The 22,977-nt window shown below is 49.4% G+C and overlaps 1 protein-coding gene across 1 annotated transcript in view; it reads left to right on the top strand.

Moving 5' to 3' along the window:
- Window positions 1–2,611: 2,611 nt before the first annotated feature.
- SLC22A4 (solute carrier family 22 member 4) overlaps window positions 2,612–22,977 on the top strand; it is a gene marked incomplete at its 3' end in the record, with an annotated part of 47,454 nt that continues 27,088 nt past the window's right edge. The window contains exons 1-3 of the mRNA XM_082837199.1: window positions 2,612–3,016; window positions 18,791–18,894; window positions 20,243–20,397. Coding sequence (XP_082693325.1) covers window positions 2,624–3,016; window positions 18,791–18,894; window positions 20,243–20,397 — 652 coding nt within the window. The 5' untranslated portion in view covers window positions 2,612–2,623. The remainder of the gene's footprint in view (window positions 3,017–18,790; window positions 18,895–20,242; window positions 20,398–22,977) is intronic.

The raw sequence follows: 22,977 nt of genomic DNA, 5'->3' as shown, positions 1-22,977 counted from the left end.
TAGAAATATCCAGTAAGAGCTAGTTATTGTCAAATTCTATCAAGTCATAAGATTAAGCAGGCACATAAGCAATCCATCATATAATAGAAATGGTAGAGTCAGGATCAGGATTGAGCAGGTCCATACAGTTCAGGTAAGTTAATGAACAGGTGGTTCAGACTCCATGACACCTACACCTCAGCTATACCAACACTTCTCCCTCAACTCAAACCTATGGTCTTATGGGGGTGGTTCTCTATAACCAACTGATAGAGGGAAAAAAATACTCAGCCCTGTCTCACAGGTGCTATCAGCCAAAAAATGGATTGTTTACTGCAACATAGCCCCACTTAGGAGTGGCCCTAAAGGACAATGGTGAACGGAAATCCTCCCAATGGTCCAGCTATAAGCAGTGTACTTGGGCATTCATTTTGTATGGCAGGCGAAGTAGTTCAAGGTATGGACTTACATATACTCATGGGCTATGGCAAACAGTTTTGTGAAGTGGTACCTGCTGGCTCTCACACATGTACACCCTGAAAGTGCAGGGGAATCGACCAGTGGAGCCAGAACTAGTAAACAAATGCCTCTTCATTCTCTAAGGCTCTTTAGAAGGTCCCAGCTGGATCAAATCCCAATTACCCACAGCAATTAGGGTTGGGAAAAAGCTAAGGCAAGTAAAAAGAGTGAGTCACTTGCCTCAGGTGCAAAATTTAAGGGGGTGCCAAGAAATTCAATAATCAAGATAAATAATATTTTAACATAGTATTTCTAAAAATCAAAACCAATATAAAAATCCATGATGAACAAAACATCAAAATTTTAAGATACGATCAGTTATTACTAATTTTTTCCTTTGGTCTCAAGCTCTAATGTCACAGCACATCACTGTCACTGATCCTGGTCAGTACCAATGACCAGCTCAATTACACAGTCTTGTGTCAGCCTTACCTCCTTCCCTGTTCACTCTACCTAGTCCTTCACTCCCTTCCTTGGGATCACAACTATAAATAAATGATCTCCACATAAATTCTTATCTCAGGCTTTGATTTTTCATTGGGGGACAGGGGAGGCTGAAATCTAAGCTAAGTAAGACAATGACCACAGGAAATATTGTTCAAAGAAGGATTCTTGTGAAAGGAAAGGGAAACGCTATTAACAATTCTACTGGACGAACAGGCATAAATCACAGCTGTCCTGGCACATCTAGACATATGGTCTTATTACACATAAGGAAACTGAGGTTCCAAGGGGGTAGGAAGCCCCTCTCCCTGTAGACTGGAGCTACAAAAAATGAGGCAGAAACGTCTCCCACCTCTTAACCAGGGCCTGGAGAAGCAAACACACTTGTACAAAATCTCCAAAGAGATGGGCCCTTCAGCCTGTCAATCACATCTGCCTCAAGAACCCCAGGACTCCCACTGCAGGCCCAGGCTAGCTCACACAACAGCAGAGGGGCTTAAGCCTGGATACGAGCAGACTGGTCCCTGCTCTGGTTACCCTGCCAGAACTGGGCGGCAAACTGGACCTTCTCCTGCTCCCTTCCTCCCTCCCTCTGTTACCGGACCATGGGGTGCCCCTTCTGCAAACTTGAGGCCTCCAGTCCAAGAAGACTCTGGCAGCCAGCCTCAATGAAGAGCCCCAGGGGATCAAAATCAGAGCCCAGGAGTGGTGACAGCTGGGCCTCCATTACCGTGCTCTCACGAAGGACCAAGCTCCGTGTAGTATGTTCTCCAGAGGCCCCAAAAGGATCCTGGGACGACCCGGTAGTCCTTGTTCCCCACCTCCCCTCAGTCCGAGCTTGTCTCTGACGCACCGCAATCTTGATCATCCCTGTTTCCCCCTTTTCCGGGCTGTCTCGAAGCCGCCGGCAGGTGACTGAATCCAGCTTGGGGGTTGATGAGCGCCGGGTGGGCGGGCGCCGGCCACTTGCGCTGCGGCGGGCCAGAGGAGAGGGCGCGCTCCTGTCGTCGCCCCTGCGCCCGCAGAGCACAGGCCCCACGCACTAGCCCGTCAGCGCCCCGCCCGAGGCCCCCTTCGGGCTGGAAGCGGCAGAGGACCCCTGCCCGGGACGAGGTCTGTGGCGACGCCGACAGACAGGGTCGAGGCCCGACCTCTCAAAGACCTTGCTCTGCGGCCTCGACTCTTCCCATTCGCCCGCTCGCCCGTGAGGCCCTACCCGGCAGCCCGGGGCTGGGCGCTCAGCACCTAGGGGGCGCGGGGGCCGGGGATGGGGCGAGGGAACTGGGCCTATTTTCCGTACGGAGGCGGCACCGCTGACCTCCTAGCCTCAGCGGGCTGTCTGGCGGGGTCGCCGGGGGCGAGGAGCGAGCACGGGCGGAGCCGCCCCGGAGCCCCACCCCATCCAGCCCGCTGCCTCGCCCTGCCCCGCCCCAACCGGGATCGGGGTGTGGTCCCGAGTTTCTACCGTGGCTTCCAGCTCTGCGTCCAGCTCCCAGGAACCTTCCAACGCCCGCAGCCCATTTCCTGGGAACGGTGCAGGCCGCGCGCCTCGCTTTCCCTCAGCCGGCCTGGCCCGCGAGAACGTTCTGACGCCCCCGGGGAACGCCTTCCACCGCGCGACACTGTCCGGGGAACGCTCTTATCATCCCTCGTTGCCAACTGCAGAGCAGCGGCGGGGAGCATGCAGGACTACGACGAGGTGACTGCCTTCCTGGGCGAGTGGGGGCTCTTCCAGCGCCTCATCTTCTTCCTGCTCAGCGCCAGCATCATCCCCAACGGCTTCAACGGTATGTCAGTCGTGTTCCTGGCGGGGACCCCGGAGCACCACTGTCGGGTGCCGGACACAGCGAACCTGAGCAGCGTGTGGCGCAACCACAGCCTCCCGCTGCAGCTGCAGGACGGCCGCGAGGTGCCTCACAGCTGCCGCCGCTACCGGCTCGCGACGATCGTCAACTTCTCGGCGCTCGGGCTGGAGCCGGGGCGCGACGTGGACCTGGAGCAGCTGGAGCAAGAGGGCTGCCTGGATGGCTGGGAGTTCAACCGGGACATCTACCTGTCCACCATCGTGACCGAGGTGGGTATGTGAGCGACCCAGTATCTGCATCAGTCCCCCTCGAGACACCCTGGCAGTGCCTGGGTCAGCGTCCCCCACTCATCAAACCTGGCCAGCAGTCACCTGGGTTATACTTCCAACACAGGTGTGCAGCCCAAGAGAGCAGGACTCAGGCTCATTCCCCGTCGGTTTGTCTTGTAGGGAGGGGATGAAGAAGGGAGAAGGGAAGCAGTTGTCAACTGCCTTTTCCTCTGGCAGTTTCACAAAAGACGAAGTTGTTTCCCAAGAGCCTAGATACTGCCAACCCCAGCCTCCCCAGATGGACAGCCTGAGTCAAGTTCCTGCCGTAGGCATGAGGAGGGGGTGTGGGGGATGCTGCTGAGCCACGTGTAGACACAAAGAAGAGTCTTGCTGCTGGGCAGGGCATGGGCAGGTGTGGTCTGTTCCCTGGCCACAGGCTTCTGGAAGCATCACGGGGTCTCCTGCTCTGCCATACAACTATGGTAAGGCTTGGGTCCTGTCCTGAGCCTCCAGTTTCTCTGAAAAGGAGCAGAAGGCCTCCTGATACGGGTGGAGTACAGGGAACTAGAGGAGGCATAACCCTGGCCCCAGGGCACTCCTGAAGGGACAGACTCACAGAGACCGTCTGAGCATAGGGCCCAGTGGTGGACAGAGGCTCCGGCTTATGCCATTAGCCCCTTAGCATCCTAAGTGGTTTGGTGGCAGGATTTCTAAGTTTCAGCAGTCAGAATACACACGTACTTTGTCCTCTGCATTTCCTGCTTTGCATCTGGTAAGGGCCAGGAGATGCTATGTCAGGGCACATCTCCTTCTGAGGAGGGTATCCTCATAGACTAGTTTCCTGCTATTAATCAGGCAGGTAGGATTCCCAGTTTCTGGCCCATCCTCTGCACCATGTGAAAACCTGAGCATGGCCTCTGCTGGTCTTTTATCCCCTTCCCCAGCACAATGTGGCAATAATTAGACACCATGTCTGGCCTTGTGCTGAACACCAGGCTATACACATCTGGGGTGTGGGGTCTGCTTTTGAAGCTCAGATACCGACGGGGACACTGGCTGTGTTCGAGAGAGCTAACATCAAACCTGGTTAATAACAGGGTTCTGGAACCTGAATTCAAATACTGGCTGGCTTGTTGTGTGACCTGGGGCAAAAAAACAGCCTTCTCTGTGGGGATAGCAGGGTGAGGAACTCCTTTAAGAAGGGATGATAAATTTGAACTGAGTCTGGAAATATGAGCAGGACTTGTCCAGGCAAAGAACATGGAAGATTCTGGGAATGAGATTTCATAGATCAGGGTGGCTTGGAGTTCAACGGATGGCAGGTGAGGCTAGAAATGCCTACAGGGGCCTGTCCACAGTGAGCCTGGTAGGAATGTTGAAGAGTTGAGTATATTCTGAGGACAGCGAGGAAATAGTAAGGGTTCCAAGGAAGGGGTAACATGGTCAGATTTGTGTTTTTAGAAAGAACTGTCTCAAGCTGCTATGAAAATCAAGAAGACCAGTGAGGAAGCTGTGGGAGTTGCCTTGGCAAGAGATGGGTGGCCAGCTGGGAGTGGTGGCTCTTAAGTCTATAAGACCAGTAGAAAGTGGGCTCAGCCTATGGAGCGCCTCTGGATTTCTCCAGCATTGGTTCCATGCCTACCTTGGGCCCTGAGGTGGCTGTGCTTCTCTGGCTTTGATCCCCTAGCAGGGGTTCCTAGTGCTTACCCACCCTCTGCCCACAGCCTGATCCTGAGGGATCCAAAAGTAGGGGCCAGCTCACCCCACCTTAGTTCCTAGAAGTGTGGTCAGCACCTGAGCTGGAGCTGGCCCTACTGGCTGCAGCCCTCCTTGACAGCTGGGTTGACCTGTCTCTTTCCCCTTCTTTACTGGTTTTGTTCACCTCAGGGTGTGAGGGGTAGGTAGCTGCTGGCTTACAAGTCCATAGCTATCCCTGTTGTACCCTGCTCACAAGGGCCTGTGGACACCTCTGGGGATGCACATCATCACACACTCACACACATGCACCAGGATTTGCTTTTTTCAGCAGCCTTTCCCTTCCTTGCTACCTTTTTGGGTGCTGGGAGTAAAATAAAAGGCAAAGGAGCACTAGTGGTTGGGAGGAAGGAGGGGAGAAGCATGAAAGTGAGTAGGGGGGAGGTGGTTCTGCCTAGAAAGGTGGTGGCACAAGGAGGAGCTCTGGAGTCAGACAGGTGGGTCTGTTCTGACCCCACCCCCAAGCACTGGGCTGACTTAAACAGGTTGCATCACTGCTCAATCAATGCCTCAATTTCCTTATCTATAAAAGGGGACACAAGCAAATGAAAAGATGCTCAACATCATTAATCATTAAGGAAATGTAAATCAAAACCACAATGAGATGTCACCTCACATCCATTAGGTTGGCTGCTATTAAAAACAAACAAAACAGAAAAATAACAAACAAAGATGTGGAGAAGTTGGAACCCTCATGCACAAAATGTAAAATGGTGCAGCCACCATAGAAAACAGTGTGGCAGACTCAATAAATTAAAAATAGAATTATCGTATGATCCAGCAATACCACTTCTGGGTGTATATTCAAAAGAATTGAAAGCAGGATCTTGAAATATTTGTATACCCATGTTCGTGGCAGTATTATTCACAATAGCCAAAGACGTAAAAGCAACTCAAATGTCCAGCAACAGATGAATGGATAAATAAAATGTGGTATATATATACAGTGGAATAGTATTCAGCCTTAAAAAGGAAGGAAATGCTGACACAATGCTACAACATGAATGAAACTTGAGAACATTATGCCAGGTGAAATAAGCCAGACACAAAAAGACAGAAACTGGGGCTTCCCTGGTGGCGCAGTGGTTGAGAGTCCGCCTGCTGATGCAGGGGACACGGGTTCGTGCCCTGGTCCGGGAAGATCCCACATGCCGCGGAGCGGCTGGGCCCGTGAGCCATGGCCGCTGAGCCTGCGCGTCCGGAGCCTGTGCTCCGCAACAGGAGAGGCCACAACAGTGAGAGGTCCGGGTACTGCAAAAAAAAAAAAAAAAAAAAAAGAAACTGTATGATTTCACTTATATGAGATATGAAGAGTAGCCAAGCTCATAGAAACAGAAAGTAGAATGGTAGTTGCCAAGGGCTGGGAGGAGAGGGAAACAGGGAGTTATTTAATAGATATAGAGTTTCATTTTGCAAGATGAAAAGAGTTCTGGAGATTGGTTGCATGATAATGTGAATATATTTAACTCTACTGAACTGTACACTTAAAAATTGTTGAGATGGTATATTTTATGTTGTGTGAATTTTATTATAGTTGTTAAAAATGAGAATCATAAGAATGTCCAGCTTATCCAAGTTGTTGGGAGGATTCGATGAGATCATGTGCCATGCTATATCCCATAGCACCAGCAAAATGGGCATCATAGGTGGGTGGATGAGGAGTGGAAAGGGCAAGACCTCATCACCTCTGGCTGGGCACCATGGGCATTGTGGGAGCTGTTCTAAGGTCCAGGTTGTAGCCAGTATAATGGGTGATGAGACTTGCTGGAGGCAGAGCCCCTTTCCCGGGTGGAATTCTAGGGCCCAGAGAATAGGACACAGGTCTGAATCTACTGTGCCAGGGGGAGAAATGGCCTCAGCTCTCCAACAAGATCAAGCGCAGGGGCCCTGAGTAAGTTCTCTGCATCTCTCTGGCACCATACAGGTAGAGGGACCACCCTCAGATTGTCTCTGCTTTATACCTCTGAAGGGATCTCCTGATGGGCATACCCTTTGGGACAGAGAAGCCCACCTGAGCCAACCCCCTGACCCTTTCACAGGGAAGACGGGTCAGCCAGGGACCCAAGGATGGCATGTTCTGCTGTGGAAATGCCTTTTAGAGAATGCCAGGAGGCGGGAACCTGGTGTCTGAGCTGGGAACTGTGTGGGTGCGTCTGCCTATGTGTATAGATGTATAAGGTAGTTTCCTTCCTCTAGGAACTCATGGGTGGAGCTGCAGGCAGCTATGCCCTTCACCATGATAGAACGTCCAACAAAGGGCCTGGGCCTCTGGAGGCACTAGCCTTGTGCTGTCTTTCTTGGGACCTGGGGTCAGGGCTTGGACAGAACAGGACACACTGATTCTCCACCCACAGCCCAAAGGTATGAAATAGGAACAAGGGAGCCTTATCCTCTGCTAACAGGGTGCTTATGGGGGGCACTAGGAGCAGCGAAGGCGGGAACGATGAGACAGACTGAGCTTGGCATCTGACGGACAACTACATGGGACTCCATGTGGCAGCTCATAGAGATGTACCTCTTTTGGGGCCTGGGTGGGCTCTGCCAAAGGTGAAGAGTTTAGGCTGTTATCTTTCCATCAGGCCTGCAGGCTGCCCTGGAATACTGCTGGCTAGTGTGAGACTGGCAACTTGGCTGTTGGGACAGCCTGAATATTAACCAAGTTCACAACCCAGACCTGCCCTCTGGCAGATTCCAAAGGGGATAAAGTGGGGACCTCTGCCTCCAGCCAGTACCAACAGACTTTTATTTCCAGTCAGTGCTTCAGAAAGAGAACAAATAAAGGAGACTGAGGCTTTCCCTAGCTCTGGCCTGAATTTGCTTCCCTGTTTGTTTATCAGCTGCCTCACGCCAAACAGTTTGCCTGTTGCCTCTAAGCTCTGTTCCTCTGACAAACGCCACCAGGATCTCAGAATGTGCCTTTGTTTCGAGGCTGCTTCACCCGAACCTCCTGCCAAGTTTCTGGACAAACAGACTTTGTCCATCTCTCCTGGTGGGCAGCAGAGCCCTCACACTTTGTCCAAGAGGTAGGGTGGTGCATTGACAAAAACAAGGCTTGGCAGAGCTGGTCAGAAGAGCTGCAGGTGCCTCAGGCTTCGGAAGGGACTGTTATTTCTTCTTTGTGACAGGCTATATTCGATTTATATTCAAGGCTAACGCAGGCCTGCCTTGTTATCTGAAGCCTTGGTATGGTTTTAAGCCTGTCTGTACAGTCCAAAAAAAAAAAAAACAAAAAAAAGGCAGGGATCCCCATTTAAAGCAGAGAGAATGGAGGCTCTGGGGAAAGGCTTGGCTGACTCACATGCCCTAGCGACTGGCACAGACAGCGCAAGGCTGGTGGCTCCTGCTCTGTGGTTGCAGGACTGGAAGGCAGGTTCATAGTGGCACCTTCCAGAGTTGCCCCTTGGTGCTACGTGGCTGGCACAGACCCCATCCTATTTGCTTTCATTCCCAGAGTGGAGCCTGGTAGAGCTGTGTTGGATCTAATGTCAGGACGCAAGTGGGAGAGCCAGGTCCCTGAGTGCCCCTTCTTCCCTCAGGCCCCTCCATTCCATTCCCACCATCCCATTTAAACTACCTGGGTCTTCTGCTTTGGCTCCACCTCTGATGACCACAGAACTGAGGCCTCTCCACCTATGGGTGCTTTTTCTTTACCTCTAATATAAAGAAAAAAAGATACTGAGAACATTTTAGGATTTAGCCTCCCTCCATCTCCTGAGCTCCAAGTTGCAGAGGCTAATTCCTGGTGAGTGCAGCCAGGAGACTTGGGGATCCCATCCTCCACTCAGCCCATATTAGTATAATGGTGCCTCTACTCCAGGTTCCACGGGCTGAGAATATTGAGGCCCTGGTTGCCCTTGTCCCAGCTTATTGTAGAGTGGAGATTCCATGCCAGGAGAGGCAAGCCAAAAAGAGGGATGCTACCACCTCCAACCAGCCTCTAACTTATAAGGCAGGGGGTGTCATTCTGAGGGCACCTTCCCTTCCCCCCAGTCCTGGAGCAGGGGCTCAGAGATTTTCCCCAGGGGAAAAGTAGTCCATAACAACAGAGAGCTCTGAAGCTGTCCCCACAGGAAATAACTTCATTTGAAACAAGATGTGCAGAAGTTGAAGCCTAAGAGTGCTCTTTAAAACAATGGAGACTGTGGTAGTAAACAATTAAGAGGAGACTGGTAGCTCCATTTGAGCAACAAGCTAACCCATAGGGCAACTAGATTACCAGAGAGAACCAGAAAAAGAGACAGCTCAGAGCAGTCAGAACAAACCTCAAAGACTTGCCTCAAAACTACTCCTTCAAAGGGGCTTGAATTTAATTGAGCTAGACTATAGAATGATTTGTGCCCCAGAGCATTGTTGAAAACAATAAAGGAATGAGCCAGTAACTGGTGGAGCCTAACAGCTAGGTGTGATATCAGCAGAGGCAAACAGCTTAATAGAAAAACTGGGGAAAGAGACAGTCAAAAAGAGCCCTGCTAAAACCACTGTTATCCCAGGGTGACTGTGTACATGCCCAAGGCTGTGCCCTCTGAGGAGCAACATCAGAGGCTTCACACTGCAGGGGAAATAGTCTTCACTAAGGGTCCAGCCAAGTCATTAAACAAATAAACAAACAAACAAAAACAAAGACAAGCACCCCCAGGGTTGGGGGGGCTGTTCAATGCTCAGAGTTTCCACAGTATATTTCCTGAAATGTCCAGTTTTTAACCAAAAATTACAATACATGCAAAGAAACAGGAAAATATAACCCAAACTCGGGAAAAAAAGCAGGAAATAGAAATTGCCTGAAAGGGCTTAGATATCAGATCTAACAAAAACTTCAAAGCAGCCATTATAAATATGTTCAAAGAACTAAAGGAAATCATGTTTTAAAAAGTAAAAGAGGGGCTTCTGTGGTGGTGCGGTGGTTAAGAATCCACCTGCCAATGCAGGGGACATGGGTTCAAGCCCTGGTTTGGGAAGATCTCACATGCTGCGGAGCAACTAAGCCCATGTGCCACAACTACTGAGCCTGCGCTCTAGAGCCCGTGAGCCACAACTACTGAAGCCCACGTGCCTAGAGCCCGTGCTCTGCAACAAGAGAAGCCCCTGCAATGAGAAGCCCACGCACTGCAACTAGAGAAAGCCGGTGCACAGCAACAAAGACTCAACACAGCCAAAAATAAATAAATAAATTTATTTTTAAAAAAGCAATAAAAAAAAGTAAAAGAAGGTATGATAACAATGTCCCATCAAATACAGAATACCAATTAAGATATAAAAATAAAAGCTATAGGGCTCCCCTGGTGGCGCAGTGGTTGAGAGTCCGCCTGCCAATGCAGGGGACACGGGTTCGTGCCCCGGTCCGGGAAGACCCCACGTGCCGCAGAGCGTCTGGGCCCGTGAGCCATGGCCACTGAGCCTGCGCATCCGGAACCTGTGCTCCACAACGGGAGAGGCCACAACAGCGAGAGGCCCGCGTACCACAGAATAAATAAATAAATAAAATCTATAAAAAAGAGAATCAAATAGAAGTTCCGGAGTTGAAATATACAGTAACTGAAAGTTAAAAATTCACTAGAGAGCCTTAATAGTAGATTTGAACAGACAGAAGAAAGAATCAGCAAATTTGAAGACAGAGCAATATAAATTATGTAACCCAAAAACCAAAAAAGGAATGAAGAAAAATGAACAGGGTCTTAGAGAAATGTGGAACACTATTAACCAGACCAACATGTGCATAATGGGAACACTAGAAGGAGAGGAGAGGAAGGAGCAGAAAAAAAAAATAGTGAAAGAAATAATGGCTGAAAACTTCCCAAATTTGATGAAAAACATTAATCTACACAGCTCAGCAGCTCAACTCCAAATAGAAGAAACAAAAAGAGTTTTGCACACAGACACATCATGGTAAAGTTATTTACAGTTAAACACCAAGGGGAATTTTTAAAACAGCAAGAAAAATAGGACACATACAAGGAAACCCCAATAAGATGTATATTTGGCTCCTCATAAGAAACAAGAGAGGCCAAAAGGCAGTGGGATAACATATTCAAAGTGCTGAAAGAAAAAACACATCAACCAAAAATGTTGTATCTAGCAAAACTATGGCTTAAAAATGAAATAAAGACATTCGCAGACACACACATGCATGCACACACAAACCTGAGAGAATTTCTTGCTACCAGTGCTGCCTTACAAGAAATACTAAAGGAAGTTCTTCAGGAATAATTTTTTTTAATGCACAACTTATTCTCTGAAAACTACAAGGCATCTTTGAAAGAAATTAAATAAGATGTAAATACAGTAAGTCCCCTACATACGAACCTTCAAGTTGTGAACTTTCAAAGATGCGAATGTGCGTTCGCGTGTCCAATCACATAAGGTGTGAGTGAAACTGCAGCTTGCCCTGTCTCTCATTGCTGATGATCCTTCAGCTCTACCATCTCCCACCTCCTCTCCCTCCTCCAGTCAGTAACTCTTCTTGCCTGTTCACTCCATGCCAGCCCCTGTATGCTAGCTGTTGTACTGTACTACTGTACTTTTCAAGGTACTGTACTGTAAGATTAAAAATGTTTTCTTTATTTTTTGTGTTTGTTTGTTATGTATTGTTTGTGTGAAAAGTATTATAAACCTGTTACAGTACAGTACTATATAGCCGATTGTGTTATTTGGGTACCTAGGCTAACTTTGTTGGACTTACAAACAAATTGGACTTACAAGTGTGCTCTCAGAACAGAACTCGTTTGTATGTAGGGGACTTACTGTAAATGGAAAGACATCTCACGTTCTGTTCATGAAGCAGAAGACAATATTGTTAAGATGGCAAAACTCCCCAGATTGATCTACAGATTCAATACAAAAGGTGTTCAGTATCATTAGTCATTAGGGAAATGCAAATCAAAACCACAAGGAGAGGGGCTTCCCTGGTGGCGCAGTGGTTGAGAGTCCACCTGCCGATGCAGGGGACACAGGTTTGTGCCCCAGCCGCGGAGCAGCTGGGCCCGTGAGCCATGGCCGCTGAGCCTGCGCGTCCGGAGCCTGTGCTCCGCGACGGGAGAGGCCACAGCAGTGAGAGGCCCACGTACCGCAAAAAAATAAAATAAATAAATAAAAACCCACAAGGAGATACATCTTAACACCCCTGGGATGGTTAAAATTAAAAAGACACACAATAGGGACTTCCCTGCTGGCGCAGTGGTTAAGGATCTGCCTGCCAATGCAGGGGACATGGGTTCGATCCCTGGTCCAGGAAGATCCCACATGTTGTGGAGCAACTAAGCCTGTGCGCCACAACTACTGAGCCTGAGCTGTAGAGCCTGTGAGCCACAGTGACTGAGCCCACGAGCCACAACTACTGAAGCCCACACACCTAGAGCCGGTGCTCTGCAACAAGCGAAGCCACCGCAATGAGAAGCCTGCACACTGCAACAAAGAGTAGCCCCCCCTCACCACAACTAGAGAAAGCCCACATGCAGCAACAAAGACCCAACCCAGCCAAAAATAAATAAATTTTAAAAAAAAGACACACAATAACAAGTGTTAATAGGAATATGGAAAAATTAAAACCCTCGTTCATTGCTGTTGGGATTGTACAATGATGCAGCCACTTTAGAAAACATTTTTCAAGTTTCTCAAAAGGTTGAACATAGATTTATCATATGACTCAGTGATTCTACTCCTCATATATACCCAAGAGAAATGAGAACATATACGCTTGCAAAGTGTTGTACACAAAAGTTTATAGCAGCTTTATTCATAATAGCCGAAAAGTGGAAACAATCCAAATGTCTATCAACTGATAAGTGGCTAAATAAAAGGTGGTATATCCATACAATGGTATATTATTCAACCATAGAAAGGAATGCAGTACTGATATTTGGTACAACAACATGGATGAACCTTGAAAACATTATACTAAGTGAAAGAAGCCAGTCACAAAAGACTATATATTGTATGATTCCACTTATATCAAATGTCCAGAATAGGCAAATTCGTAAGTATGTTAGTGATTGCCACAGGCTGAGGAAAGAGAATGGGAAGTGACTACTAATGGGCGTGGGGTTTCTTTCAGGAGTGATGAAGCCATTCTAAAATTAGATAGTGGTGATGATTGCACAATTCTGTGAATATAGTAAAAACCACTGAATTGTAAACATAAGAATGAATTTTATGGTGTGTAAATTATACCTCACTAAAGACCTTATAAACAAAAAGAATTAAGTAGCCAGCTTTTCCCCCCCAATGGTCAGGAAATTTCTAGTTTTAAGTCTGCAACTAAGTTATAAAGAAGAAATTGTGGGTGGATATATATACTATTATTAACTAACTACTACTTCCTCTTCTTCCCCCCAAATGAAAAATATAACTATAAGAGAACACATAGAAATCCATTCTTGTTTTTTTGTTTTTTTTTTGTTTTTTTTTGCGGTACGCGGGCCTCTCACTGCTGTGGCCTCTCCCGTTGCAGAGCACAGGCTCCGGACGTGCAGGCTCAGCGGCCATGGCTCACGGGTCCAGCCGCTCAGCGGCATGTGGGATCCTCCCGGACCGGGGCACGAACCTGTGTCCCCTGCATCGGCAGGCGGACCCCCAACCACTGCGCCACCAGGGAAGCCCAGAAATCCATTCTTAAATGAACCATTGCTAGTTTTTCATTCACAGCTGTCTCTGAGATTGAAGTCCATTTATAAAGGGATTTTAAACCTTGTGGTAAAAGCTTTTCTGGTTTTTAGTCATTGAATAGAAAGTTCTGTTTTCTAACAATCTCTCCTGCCCTAGTCAGGTTTAAGTATAACCTGCTTTGCTTATTCATTAATGCTGTTTGTTATAAGTCATGGTTTTGGTTAGGACAAAGGCATGAGATTAGTAGAAAGGGAACTACCATTTAATGAGGCCTGTAATGTGTCACTGTCAGACACACTACTTACATTTCCTGTCCAATGCTCATAACAACCTCAAGAGGGAGTATTATTGTCACCTCTTTGAAGATGAGAAAACAGGCTAATGGAGGTGAATGAGTGGCCCAAAGTCACACAGCTGGAAGTGGTAGAACCCAAGAGAGCCTGTGCTCTTTGCTCAACATGAGGCTGCCTTCCAGAGTTCTCAGTTCTATGCAGGTCACAGGGATACACTTATCTTTATGATCCTTTATGGCTTTGGTAAAGGCTAAAATTGCTAGATTTTGGTTAGTTGGAGAGTTCAAAGTTGAGGGTGATTTTCAAAGGACAGTGTGTGAAGGACGTCCCTGGTGACGCAGTGGTTAAAAATCTGCCTGCCAGTGCAGGGGACATGGGTTTGAGACCTGCTCGGGGAAGATCCCACATGCCGCGGAGCAACTAAGCCCGTGTGCCACAAGTACTGAGCCTGTGCTCTAGAGCCCGTGAATCACAACTACTGAGCCCGCGTGTCACAACTACTGAAGCCCACCCTCCTAGAGCCCGTGCTCTGCAACAAGAGAAGCCACAGCAATGAGATGCCCGCACACTGCGACGAAGAGTAACGCCTGTTCGCTGCAACTAGAGAAAGCCCGCGCACAGCAACAAAGACCCAACGCAGCCAAAAATAAATAAATAAGTGTAAATTAAAAAAAAAAAAGGACAGTGTGTGATACCACACATTTCCAAACTAATTTTCCATTACTCCTAATTGTTCAACATTCATTCATCGACAATTTGTTAAGCATCTACCACGTGCCTAGCCTTGTACATGCATTAGTTATCTAGAATGATTATATGAACGTGTTCAGGTTTTAGAACTCTGTCCACCTGGAGAAGGTTGAGCAGGAGGTGCCTCTTTTCCTCTCTAGCCAGAGAGCACAGTGGCCCAGAACAAAGCCCACCCCACCCAGGACGGCTGGGCTTATGCATGCACATGTGCACACTTGATCTGTCCTGTAAAGTATGCTTGACCTTGAGCTTTGTGGAGGCAGTGACCATGTCTGCTTTGTGCCCCATACACAGTCTGGCCCAGAGCATGTGCTCAGTGATGGTTGAATAAATGGTTAAGCAATTCCTTTTACCAATCCACTAGAACTCAGGCTAGTCACTTCCTTGCCCTATGCCTTCATTAACTCATTTGTAAAATGGGGATAAAGAGAATACCCATTTCACATGGCAACTTTGAGATCCCATGAGTAATGCAAGGCACACAGTGAGCACACAATACACTGTACTTGTCCTTCCTATTATTATTACTGTTGAGGGCATGAGACGCATATTCTTCTAGGCCAAGAGTGACCTCATGTCCCCTATTACCTTGTGACGTGGTTTTTTGTTTTTTAAAGCAGAGCTGAAGGCTAGGTGGCCCAGCCAAATGGAGCTTACTCTGCTCTGTTAGGGAACATTGGTCTAAGACCTTGAGGATGAGACAGACACGGTAATCCTGTGAGAGCACATCCAGCGCCTCAACCCGGCACAGTTTGGGACATTCTACTCTTTGTCTATGGTGTGTGTGGGAATGTGGGTTATGTTTCAGTAATGGTGGTATTTGACTTTAAAGCACAGCTCCAGAGCGATGCCAGGCAGCTCCTCACCAGGCCATCAGCCATTAGCCTCTGAGCTGACTGTGTATATGTGTGTATGTTTGTGTGTGCGTGTGTGTACACACATGTGCAGAGACCCACGGGACAGTTCTGTCTCATCAAGGAAAAGACTGTCTCCCACTGGTCCTGCCATGTCATTGTTAACCACAGGGAGTTCCCTGGCTATTGAGGCCCCAAGATACACCCCTAGAAACCCCAAGGGACTGGGGCAGGCAGGGCCTGGCCTCCTTAAGAATAGCCCCGTGGAGAAAACAGGCTGGCAGCTGATTTATTGGACCCCAGTTCCATAAGCCGCAGTGAAAACTTTATCTGCCAATCTTGTCCTATTACCAGGTCTCCTGCAGCTTTCGAAAAGACTCTCTGGGTACAGTAATTCCCCAAGAGGGAACCCAGCCTTGGAACCAACCATAAGTAGCCATGAGGTCCAGCTGCCTTCCCCTGCCAGGTGTGAACAGGATCTCCCTGCATGGTGTTGACAGGGCTTCTTGGGCCCCTCTTCAGGGAAGGAAGGGGGACCTAGAAGCATGGCCTCATGGCCTCCAGTTGGAGAGCAATGGGGAGCTGGCCCTCACCTCACCCTTCTCAGCACCCAATTCAGAACTCCTTTCCTTGCTCCATTCCCCAAAGAGACTAGGCTTGACCCACTATCAGGGCCAGCTTCATGGGCATCAACCCATGCAGTCACACAGGACCCCACACTTGGTTTTAATGCTCTGCTGTTGACGTCTTGAAATTTTTTTTTTTATAAATTTATTTGTTTCTTTTTGGCTGTGTTGGGTCTTCGTTGCTGTGCATGGGCTTTCTGGTTGCAGCAAGCGGGGGCTACTCTTTGTTGTGGTGCGCAGGCTTCTCATTGTGGTGGCTTCTCTGGTTGCGGAGCACGGGCTCTAGGCACGTGGGCTTCAGTAGTTGCAGCACGTGGGCTCTAGAGTGCAGGCTTAGTAGCTGTGGCACACGGACTTAGTTGCTCCGCGGCATGTGGGATCTTCCCAGACCAGGGCTCGAACCCGTGTCCCCTGCACTGGGAGATGGATTCTTAACCACTGCGCCACCAGGGAAGTCCCAACGTCTTGAAATTCTTAATTATTTTTGAACAAGGGGTCCTGCATTTTCAGTTTGCACTGGGCCTGCAAATTAGGTAGCCAGTCCTGTTTACTACCTTTGCTCATGCAATGCCTGGCTCCACATCTAACAGCCTTCCTCTTTCCTTTCTTTCTCTAAGTGCTATCTATCCTGCCCAAAGGCAATGTCCTGACAGAAAAATATTTTTAAAAACACAAAGGAGAGCACATTGTCTTTGGAAGAGCTTTTCCATCTGCTTGACTGCAGATGGAATGGTGTTGGTTGATAATGGACACGTTAACACCCCTACCAAACTTGGGATTTTCTTGGCTCTGTCCAAGGCTAAAGGCTGTGGTGTGGGGGAGATCTTCTGCCACTAGTCCTGGTGTCACGTTCCTTGAAGAAGTGTAGGGCGTAATAAACTCGTTTTGTCTGGCCTTTGGAGTTCTTGTCCAAAGCGGGACATGGGTACAAGGTTAAGTTCTGAGGCCCAAGTTGGTATTTACTTGCTATGACTTCAGGCAAACACCAGTCTCAGAGCCTAAGTTTACTCTTCTGCAAAATGGGTTATACTCCACATCATGAGGCTCTGGGGCCGCAATCACTAACCTCTTTGTGTGTTGGGGCAGATCCCAAGATCTTTTCTGACACTTTGGTGAGTGATGTTTTAGAAGTGGGTGGTCATTAATTCAGGTACATGTCTTGTCTACCCCTTCTGACCCGTGGCCTCGCAGGGCACATGAATCTGGCCATACAGTTTTGGAGGGTTTGTGCCCTTTCCCCTGAAGCCTATTCAGGTACCCCAGTTGAAGCAACACTACTCTGGGTGTGGTTTCAGACTTATCCTCAGTTGTGCCTGAGGGGTAGAGAGCAGAGTTTCTGGTCCACATTGTTTTTCTTCTGCAGAGCTGTGCTTGGGCGTCCCACCTGTAACCAGCATTGTGAGAACAAGCAGAGGCAGATTTATGAATCTTGTTATTGTCTCCGGGATGGGGGTGTTCTCAAAGACATTATCCTCAACAACACAGAGTGGCCCCTTTGTGGAAGGAAGTATATAGGAGAGGCTTCTCTCAGGTCTCAGTACTCAGAAAAACCGAGCTTTTGTAGAATGAGTTTATCACTTTGCACACCGTGATCCTGAGAGCTGAGCTGCTGGGATATTCAAAGCCAGATTTCAGGGCTTCCCTGGCAAGCAGACAGGCCTTTGGGCAGGACAGCCAGAGGTCAGTCTTACCACTGGCTTGGTTATTTTGTAACCCCTCCTCCCCTGAGATTTTCATTTTCCCGGATTCCCTTAGCTTTTTGTTGTACACATTTCTCTTGTATGTATCCTTATAAACGCCTCTCTCTGCTGCAGATGGGACATGATATAAATATGTGAACTCATTTATAAATCTATTTCAGGGAAGTTGTGAGGATTAAGATCTAGATCGCTTTGGGAATGTCATGGGAGCAGCACCACTGCTGGGTGGGGCTGGGATTGGGTGGGAGGCAGGGGATTTTTCCTATAGTCTGGATCATCTTGCCACACACGGCAACACCGTGACCACAGCCCCAAAATATTTATTGGCACCACCTGCTTGTTTTTTAATTAATGAAAGCTCACTGAACACACTGAATTTTCTGCAGCCTCCCCTTGAGATTTTGCTGAATTGACTTAAGAGCTGGAAACTGAAACTCTGCCTCGAACTCTCATTCTGTGGGTTCACAAGCAGGGACTTGCTAGGGCTACCAGAGCCCACGGGCCCTGGGGAGTGGGAGGGACCGCACTTCTGTGAGGGCTGCATGGGAAGGAGGGTAGAGGAGTGCAGAGGGGAGATAAGGAGCACTGCAGAAGGGAGATAAGGAGCACTGGAGAGGGGTGGGAACCCCACCCCTAGCACAGTGGAGCCCCAGATCAGGCCCTAGGTGTGGTCTACGGTCTAAGTGGGCCAGGGAGCACAGGGTTCTCTGGAGGATTCTGTTCGGAAAATATAATCACAGGCCCCTGGGGACCACGTGCACTTTTCAACAAAGTAGAGGAATCTTTTACAACTGGATCACGTGACCATGCCCTCTACCCTGCCCTGCAGGCATTTCAAACACCTTCCCTCCATGCTGTGATGCCTTCTGAAGCAGAAATGGCATCTTTGCTTCATACTGCTTCACAGCTGAGGGGTCGCCAGTCAAAGCCGTGCCTCAGCTGACTTCTTAATACACGACATAAGCAGGGCCAGAGGCATCACCCTCCCTTTCGGAAGAGGAGGGTGAGCCTCAGGCAGGACAGCGACTTGCCCCAGTAAATGGTAGCGTCAGGAGTCAACCCCAGGGCTGCGAGGCCTATGCCCTTTGCATAAAAGTGACAGCCTGGCACAGGGGAGTAGAGCCTGCCTGGCTGCCATGCTATGCGCTTGGAGCTGGGCTGAAGGATTTGGGCTCACACTTCCCATTTTCCCTGGCAGTGGAGTCTGGTGTGTGAGGATGATTGGAAGACGCCCCTGACTACCTCCCTGTTCTTCGTAGGCGTGCTCCTCGGCTCCTTTGTGTCTGGGCAGCTGTCAGACAGGTAAGGGTACTGGGCGGGAGGAAGGGTGATTGTCAATTCATTGCCTGTCTTGGGGTTGGACTGAATTTAGGGTATTTTCACCCAGAGAAAGGGAGGCCCCTTAGGCCACCAAGTGAGTGATAGGAGGAACCATGATGTCTCCTCTGCCCTCTGCCCTCAGCCCCTTGCGGGGACCCATTGAAAAGTGGAGCCCTTATATCACCAAACCCCTCGAAAATATACACTGCTGCCTCCCCACTGCCTCCCCACCCCACCCCTAGCTCTTGGATGCCTTGTGATCTATCCACAACCAGCCGTCAGCCAGAGTCAGGGCCAGACTCTGGGGAGTACCCTTCCCTAGCAGTGTACCCACCTCTGCTGTGGGTCAGGCCCCCGGCTGGACACTGGGGCCACAGAGCTGACCCAGGCTGGTTCCGGGCCTCCTGGGGCACACAGTCAGGAGGAGACAGCATCGTAGCTCTGGGAGATGTGCCCTCACTGGCCCTTGAATGTTCTTGGGTATCAGAGCAGGGAGGTGGGAATGCTCAACGTCAGTGTTGGGGAAGCCTTCCCAGAGGAGTGGCTGTCCCTCCTCCAGTCATGAAGCCCAGTGGGACCCCAGACCCAACAGACTGAGAACTGAGTTTGGAAGATGAGGTGGGAGACTGTTCTGCTCATACCTGTGTTCCCTTCTAGCCATTGGACACTATCAGAAAGTCAAATTAAGACTTACAAAAAAAAAAAAGACTTAAGCCAACTATAGTGTCATTAATGGACGTTGCTGGAAGCTACACTTTCCATAGAGCAGTGGTTCCCAATTTGGGATGCACAGTAGAGAATATTTTTAAGTCGCAATACCCAAACTGCATCCAGTTGTCTACATCTGGACGATAAGCATGTTGGAAGGCAGGTGCTGGCACCGGTATTTTTTAAAGCTCTCTTGATTCCGGGCACAGCCAAGGTTGGAAACCACTGACATAGAAGGACTCTTGGTTCTGGATTGACAGAATTCTCATGTTGCTGATGTTAGATGTATCTGCAATCTATACTCACATTCCAGAAATATGATGGCAGCTTCTACAACTATGACTCATTCTAAAGAGTAGATTTCCACATGGTCCTTGCATAAGCTGCTCTGTGCTTTCGAGATACAGGAGGCTCAGAATCTCAAAAGTTACCTCCTGGGCAGATGGATGCCTGAGGCCTCACCAAGGAAGAACCTGGGAGGGTATGACAGGAAGGAAGCCTGTCACAGCCCTGAGAAAAACAAAGTCTGCAGCAATGCCTGACTCAGAGTTTCCACATGCCCTGATGACAGTGCTGCTGTGAACTTCACGGGCCATGTCTTGTCCTGTGCTGTACTCTACAGGTTTGGCAGAAAGACCATCCTCTTCGCAACCATGGCTGTGCAGACTGGCTTCAGCTTCCTGCAGATTTTTTCCATCAACTGGGAGATGTTCACCATGTTATTTGTCATCGTCGGCATGGGCCAGATCTCCAACTATGTGGTGGCCTTCATACTAGGTAGGAATGGCTTCTGACCTACAGGGCTCCTTGCAACCCTCTGAGAGGCCTAGGAAGAGGGGGCCACTGGAGAGGGCACAGGGAGTGCTCTTAGCACAGAAGGAAGCACCTCATCGCATGGGCTGTGCTTCCAAAATGTGATCAGCCTCGGGGATATATGTGCTGGTGGTGGAGGCTCTAGCCACAGGTGCTTTGATGGGTCGCAGGCAAGGCAGGCACGCACAGGGAGCCAGCTCCGTGCTGGGCCCTGAAATGTGACAATGAAGAAGAGCTGCAGCTGGTAAGAACCAGCCAGGTAATAACTGAGACACATTTCAGGAGCACAGGGCTCGGGAGAGGGACAGACGAGGGGATCTTGAGGGAGAGACAGCCTCGGGGTGTCTTTGATCTGAGCTATGAAAGCTTGAGGTTTCTGCCTGGGCTGGGGCTAAAGGGTGTTCCTGGCAGCTGGGCATGGCCCATGGAGGTACTCAGGGTAGTTGGTGTGCCCAGTACACAGGTGGAGGAGGCACGTGCAGACAGGAGTCCAGTGCCAGCCAGCCATCATTGGGCAGATCTGGCCTCACCCCTAAGTCAGAGCCCACCCCCAGAGCATATCAGCTGCATGCAGGACAAGCCTTACTGCTGAGAGCAGTCCTATCTCCTAGCAGCACCCTTGCTTCTGGAATATCAGGCTGCATGAGGGTGACTCACAAGCTAAAGGTCGTGAGGAGGACCCCAGGGCCTTTACTAGCTTTTCCTGGGAGGCAGCAGGGTGAGCTCCGGGCAGGGTGATAAGGGTCATCCGCAGGAGTGAGAGTCCCCAGCAGGCTCTCTGAGCCCACCTGCTCCCTCTGAGCAGGTGAGAGAAAGGGAGATGGGGGCACATCTGGGATAATAGACACCAATTCCCATAATCTCCAGTGTGATCATATTTCCTTGTTGGCTGTCCCAATTGTCACAGTGTAATTACCAATAGTGCCCCTTTAATGTAAGTCTAATGATTCTTCTTGTCTCAAAAGTCTGCATCTAGTAAGATGATTCTGGTCAATTTTGAGATTCTGGATGACTCGTTGGCTTTTGAGATCCTGTGTTCTCTTAGTTGAGGGTGTGTACACCCTGTCACGTTGCCAAGATGGAACTATTCAAATTCCACTCCTTTAATCATTTGTGAAGAGCCCCTCTCCACAGGCCCAGCCTCAGTGTCTGAAGAGGGAGGAGGGGAGGGTATGCTGAAGCCACACGGCCCCCGCAGAAGCACCCTCTTCAGCAGGCCCCAGCAGGATGAGGCCTCTCTCCTCCCTGCAGAGGGAAGGAGGGGAGCAAGATTTTATTAAAGAGGGTCATTTGAGGAGAGGACCCAGAAAGCTTCCAGCCAGTGGTACTGGAAACTTGAGATTGGAGGAATTCAGGACAGAAGTTAATACCTCCTGATGCCTGATGGCCCCAAGGACACAGGGCTCTTGGACACAGCAGAGCCTGTTGTTCTCATGGTTTAAACCCTGCAGATTCCTTGTTCCTTTTGATGACCGCCCTATACCTGGAAAGCCCAATGGGTAGCTTTGCTTGGGCCAGAACATACCAGAGACTAAACAGAAGAATCTGCCTGATGCCAGCAGAGTCCTTTAGGAGGACCTAAAGAGTCACCTGAAATGGAAGGGCACAAGGTCATAGTGAAGCCAGAGAAGCCCTGTCATTGGGATCAGGAGCCAGGTGGTGTCTGTGCCATGCACGGCATCCCCCAGGTCCTGCGGAATGGCAGCATTGAGACCTGCCTTTCCAGGGGCAAAGGGTGCTTCTGGAGCCATGGAGCCTCCCCTGTGTGAGTGGATGCGGCCAGGAGAGCCCACCCCAGGCCTCCTGCAAGAAAGTCCCTGCCCAGCTGACCTTGACACTACAACCAACTTCCCTCCCTGCTCCCCATGATGAGACGAGTGAGAAGGCCAAGGGGAAAGTAAGATCTGTAAGATCAGTCAGAACCTAGATGTACAAGCCAGAAATCAGTGGGTGGGACGCGGGGTGTAGCAGGCTCCCCATCAGCCTGGTGCAGGGCTGTGGTAGGGTGCTCTGGGAGCCTCCCTGGCTATAGTGTTACTCTGCTGTGCTCTGCAGGAAACTGCTGACTTGTGTGCACTGGTATGAGCCTCTTTATACTGGGTTCTCAGGCCTGAACGTTTCAGAGTGTTTCTGAGAACCAACATGCCCCCTGGAGCAGGCAGACTCTCTCGTCAGCGCCTGGGGTAGGGTGGGGTGGGGCAGACTCGGCGGAGGCTGACCTCTGGCAGTGCAGCAGCGCTCTCTGGTGTTCCAGGACTAGCATAGTCAAATTCTGCGTTTTATTTAACTAAAAGAAACCTAAGCTTAGGATCCGGTCTGCGTTCTGTCTGGGCCTTCCCTTTTGCCCTCTGGCTCTAGGGAAGGGTTGGCAAGAGGCTGTGATGATAATCTCCCGTTTTAGGATTCTTCACATTAATTCAGGAAGCTGAATTACTCCCACTCTCAAAGCAATGCAAAAATGGATCCTCTCCTTGCTCTGCTTTTTAACAATTATAAAGCCCGCCAGAGTCACAGGAGACAAGAAAAAGAAAGGAAGGAACGGTG

Source organism: Leucopleurus acutus (assembly GCF_964270905.1).
Source record: "Leucopleurus acutus genome assembly, chromosome: 3".
Classification (NCBI taxonomy): Eukaryota; Metazoa; Chordata; class Mammalia; order Artiodactyla; family Delphinidae; genus Leucopleurus; species Leucopleurus acutus.
This window is presented reverse-complemented; position numbering and strand designations above follow the sequence as displayed.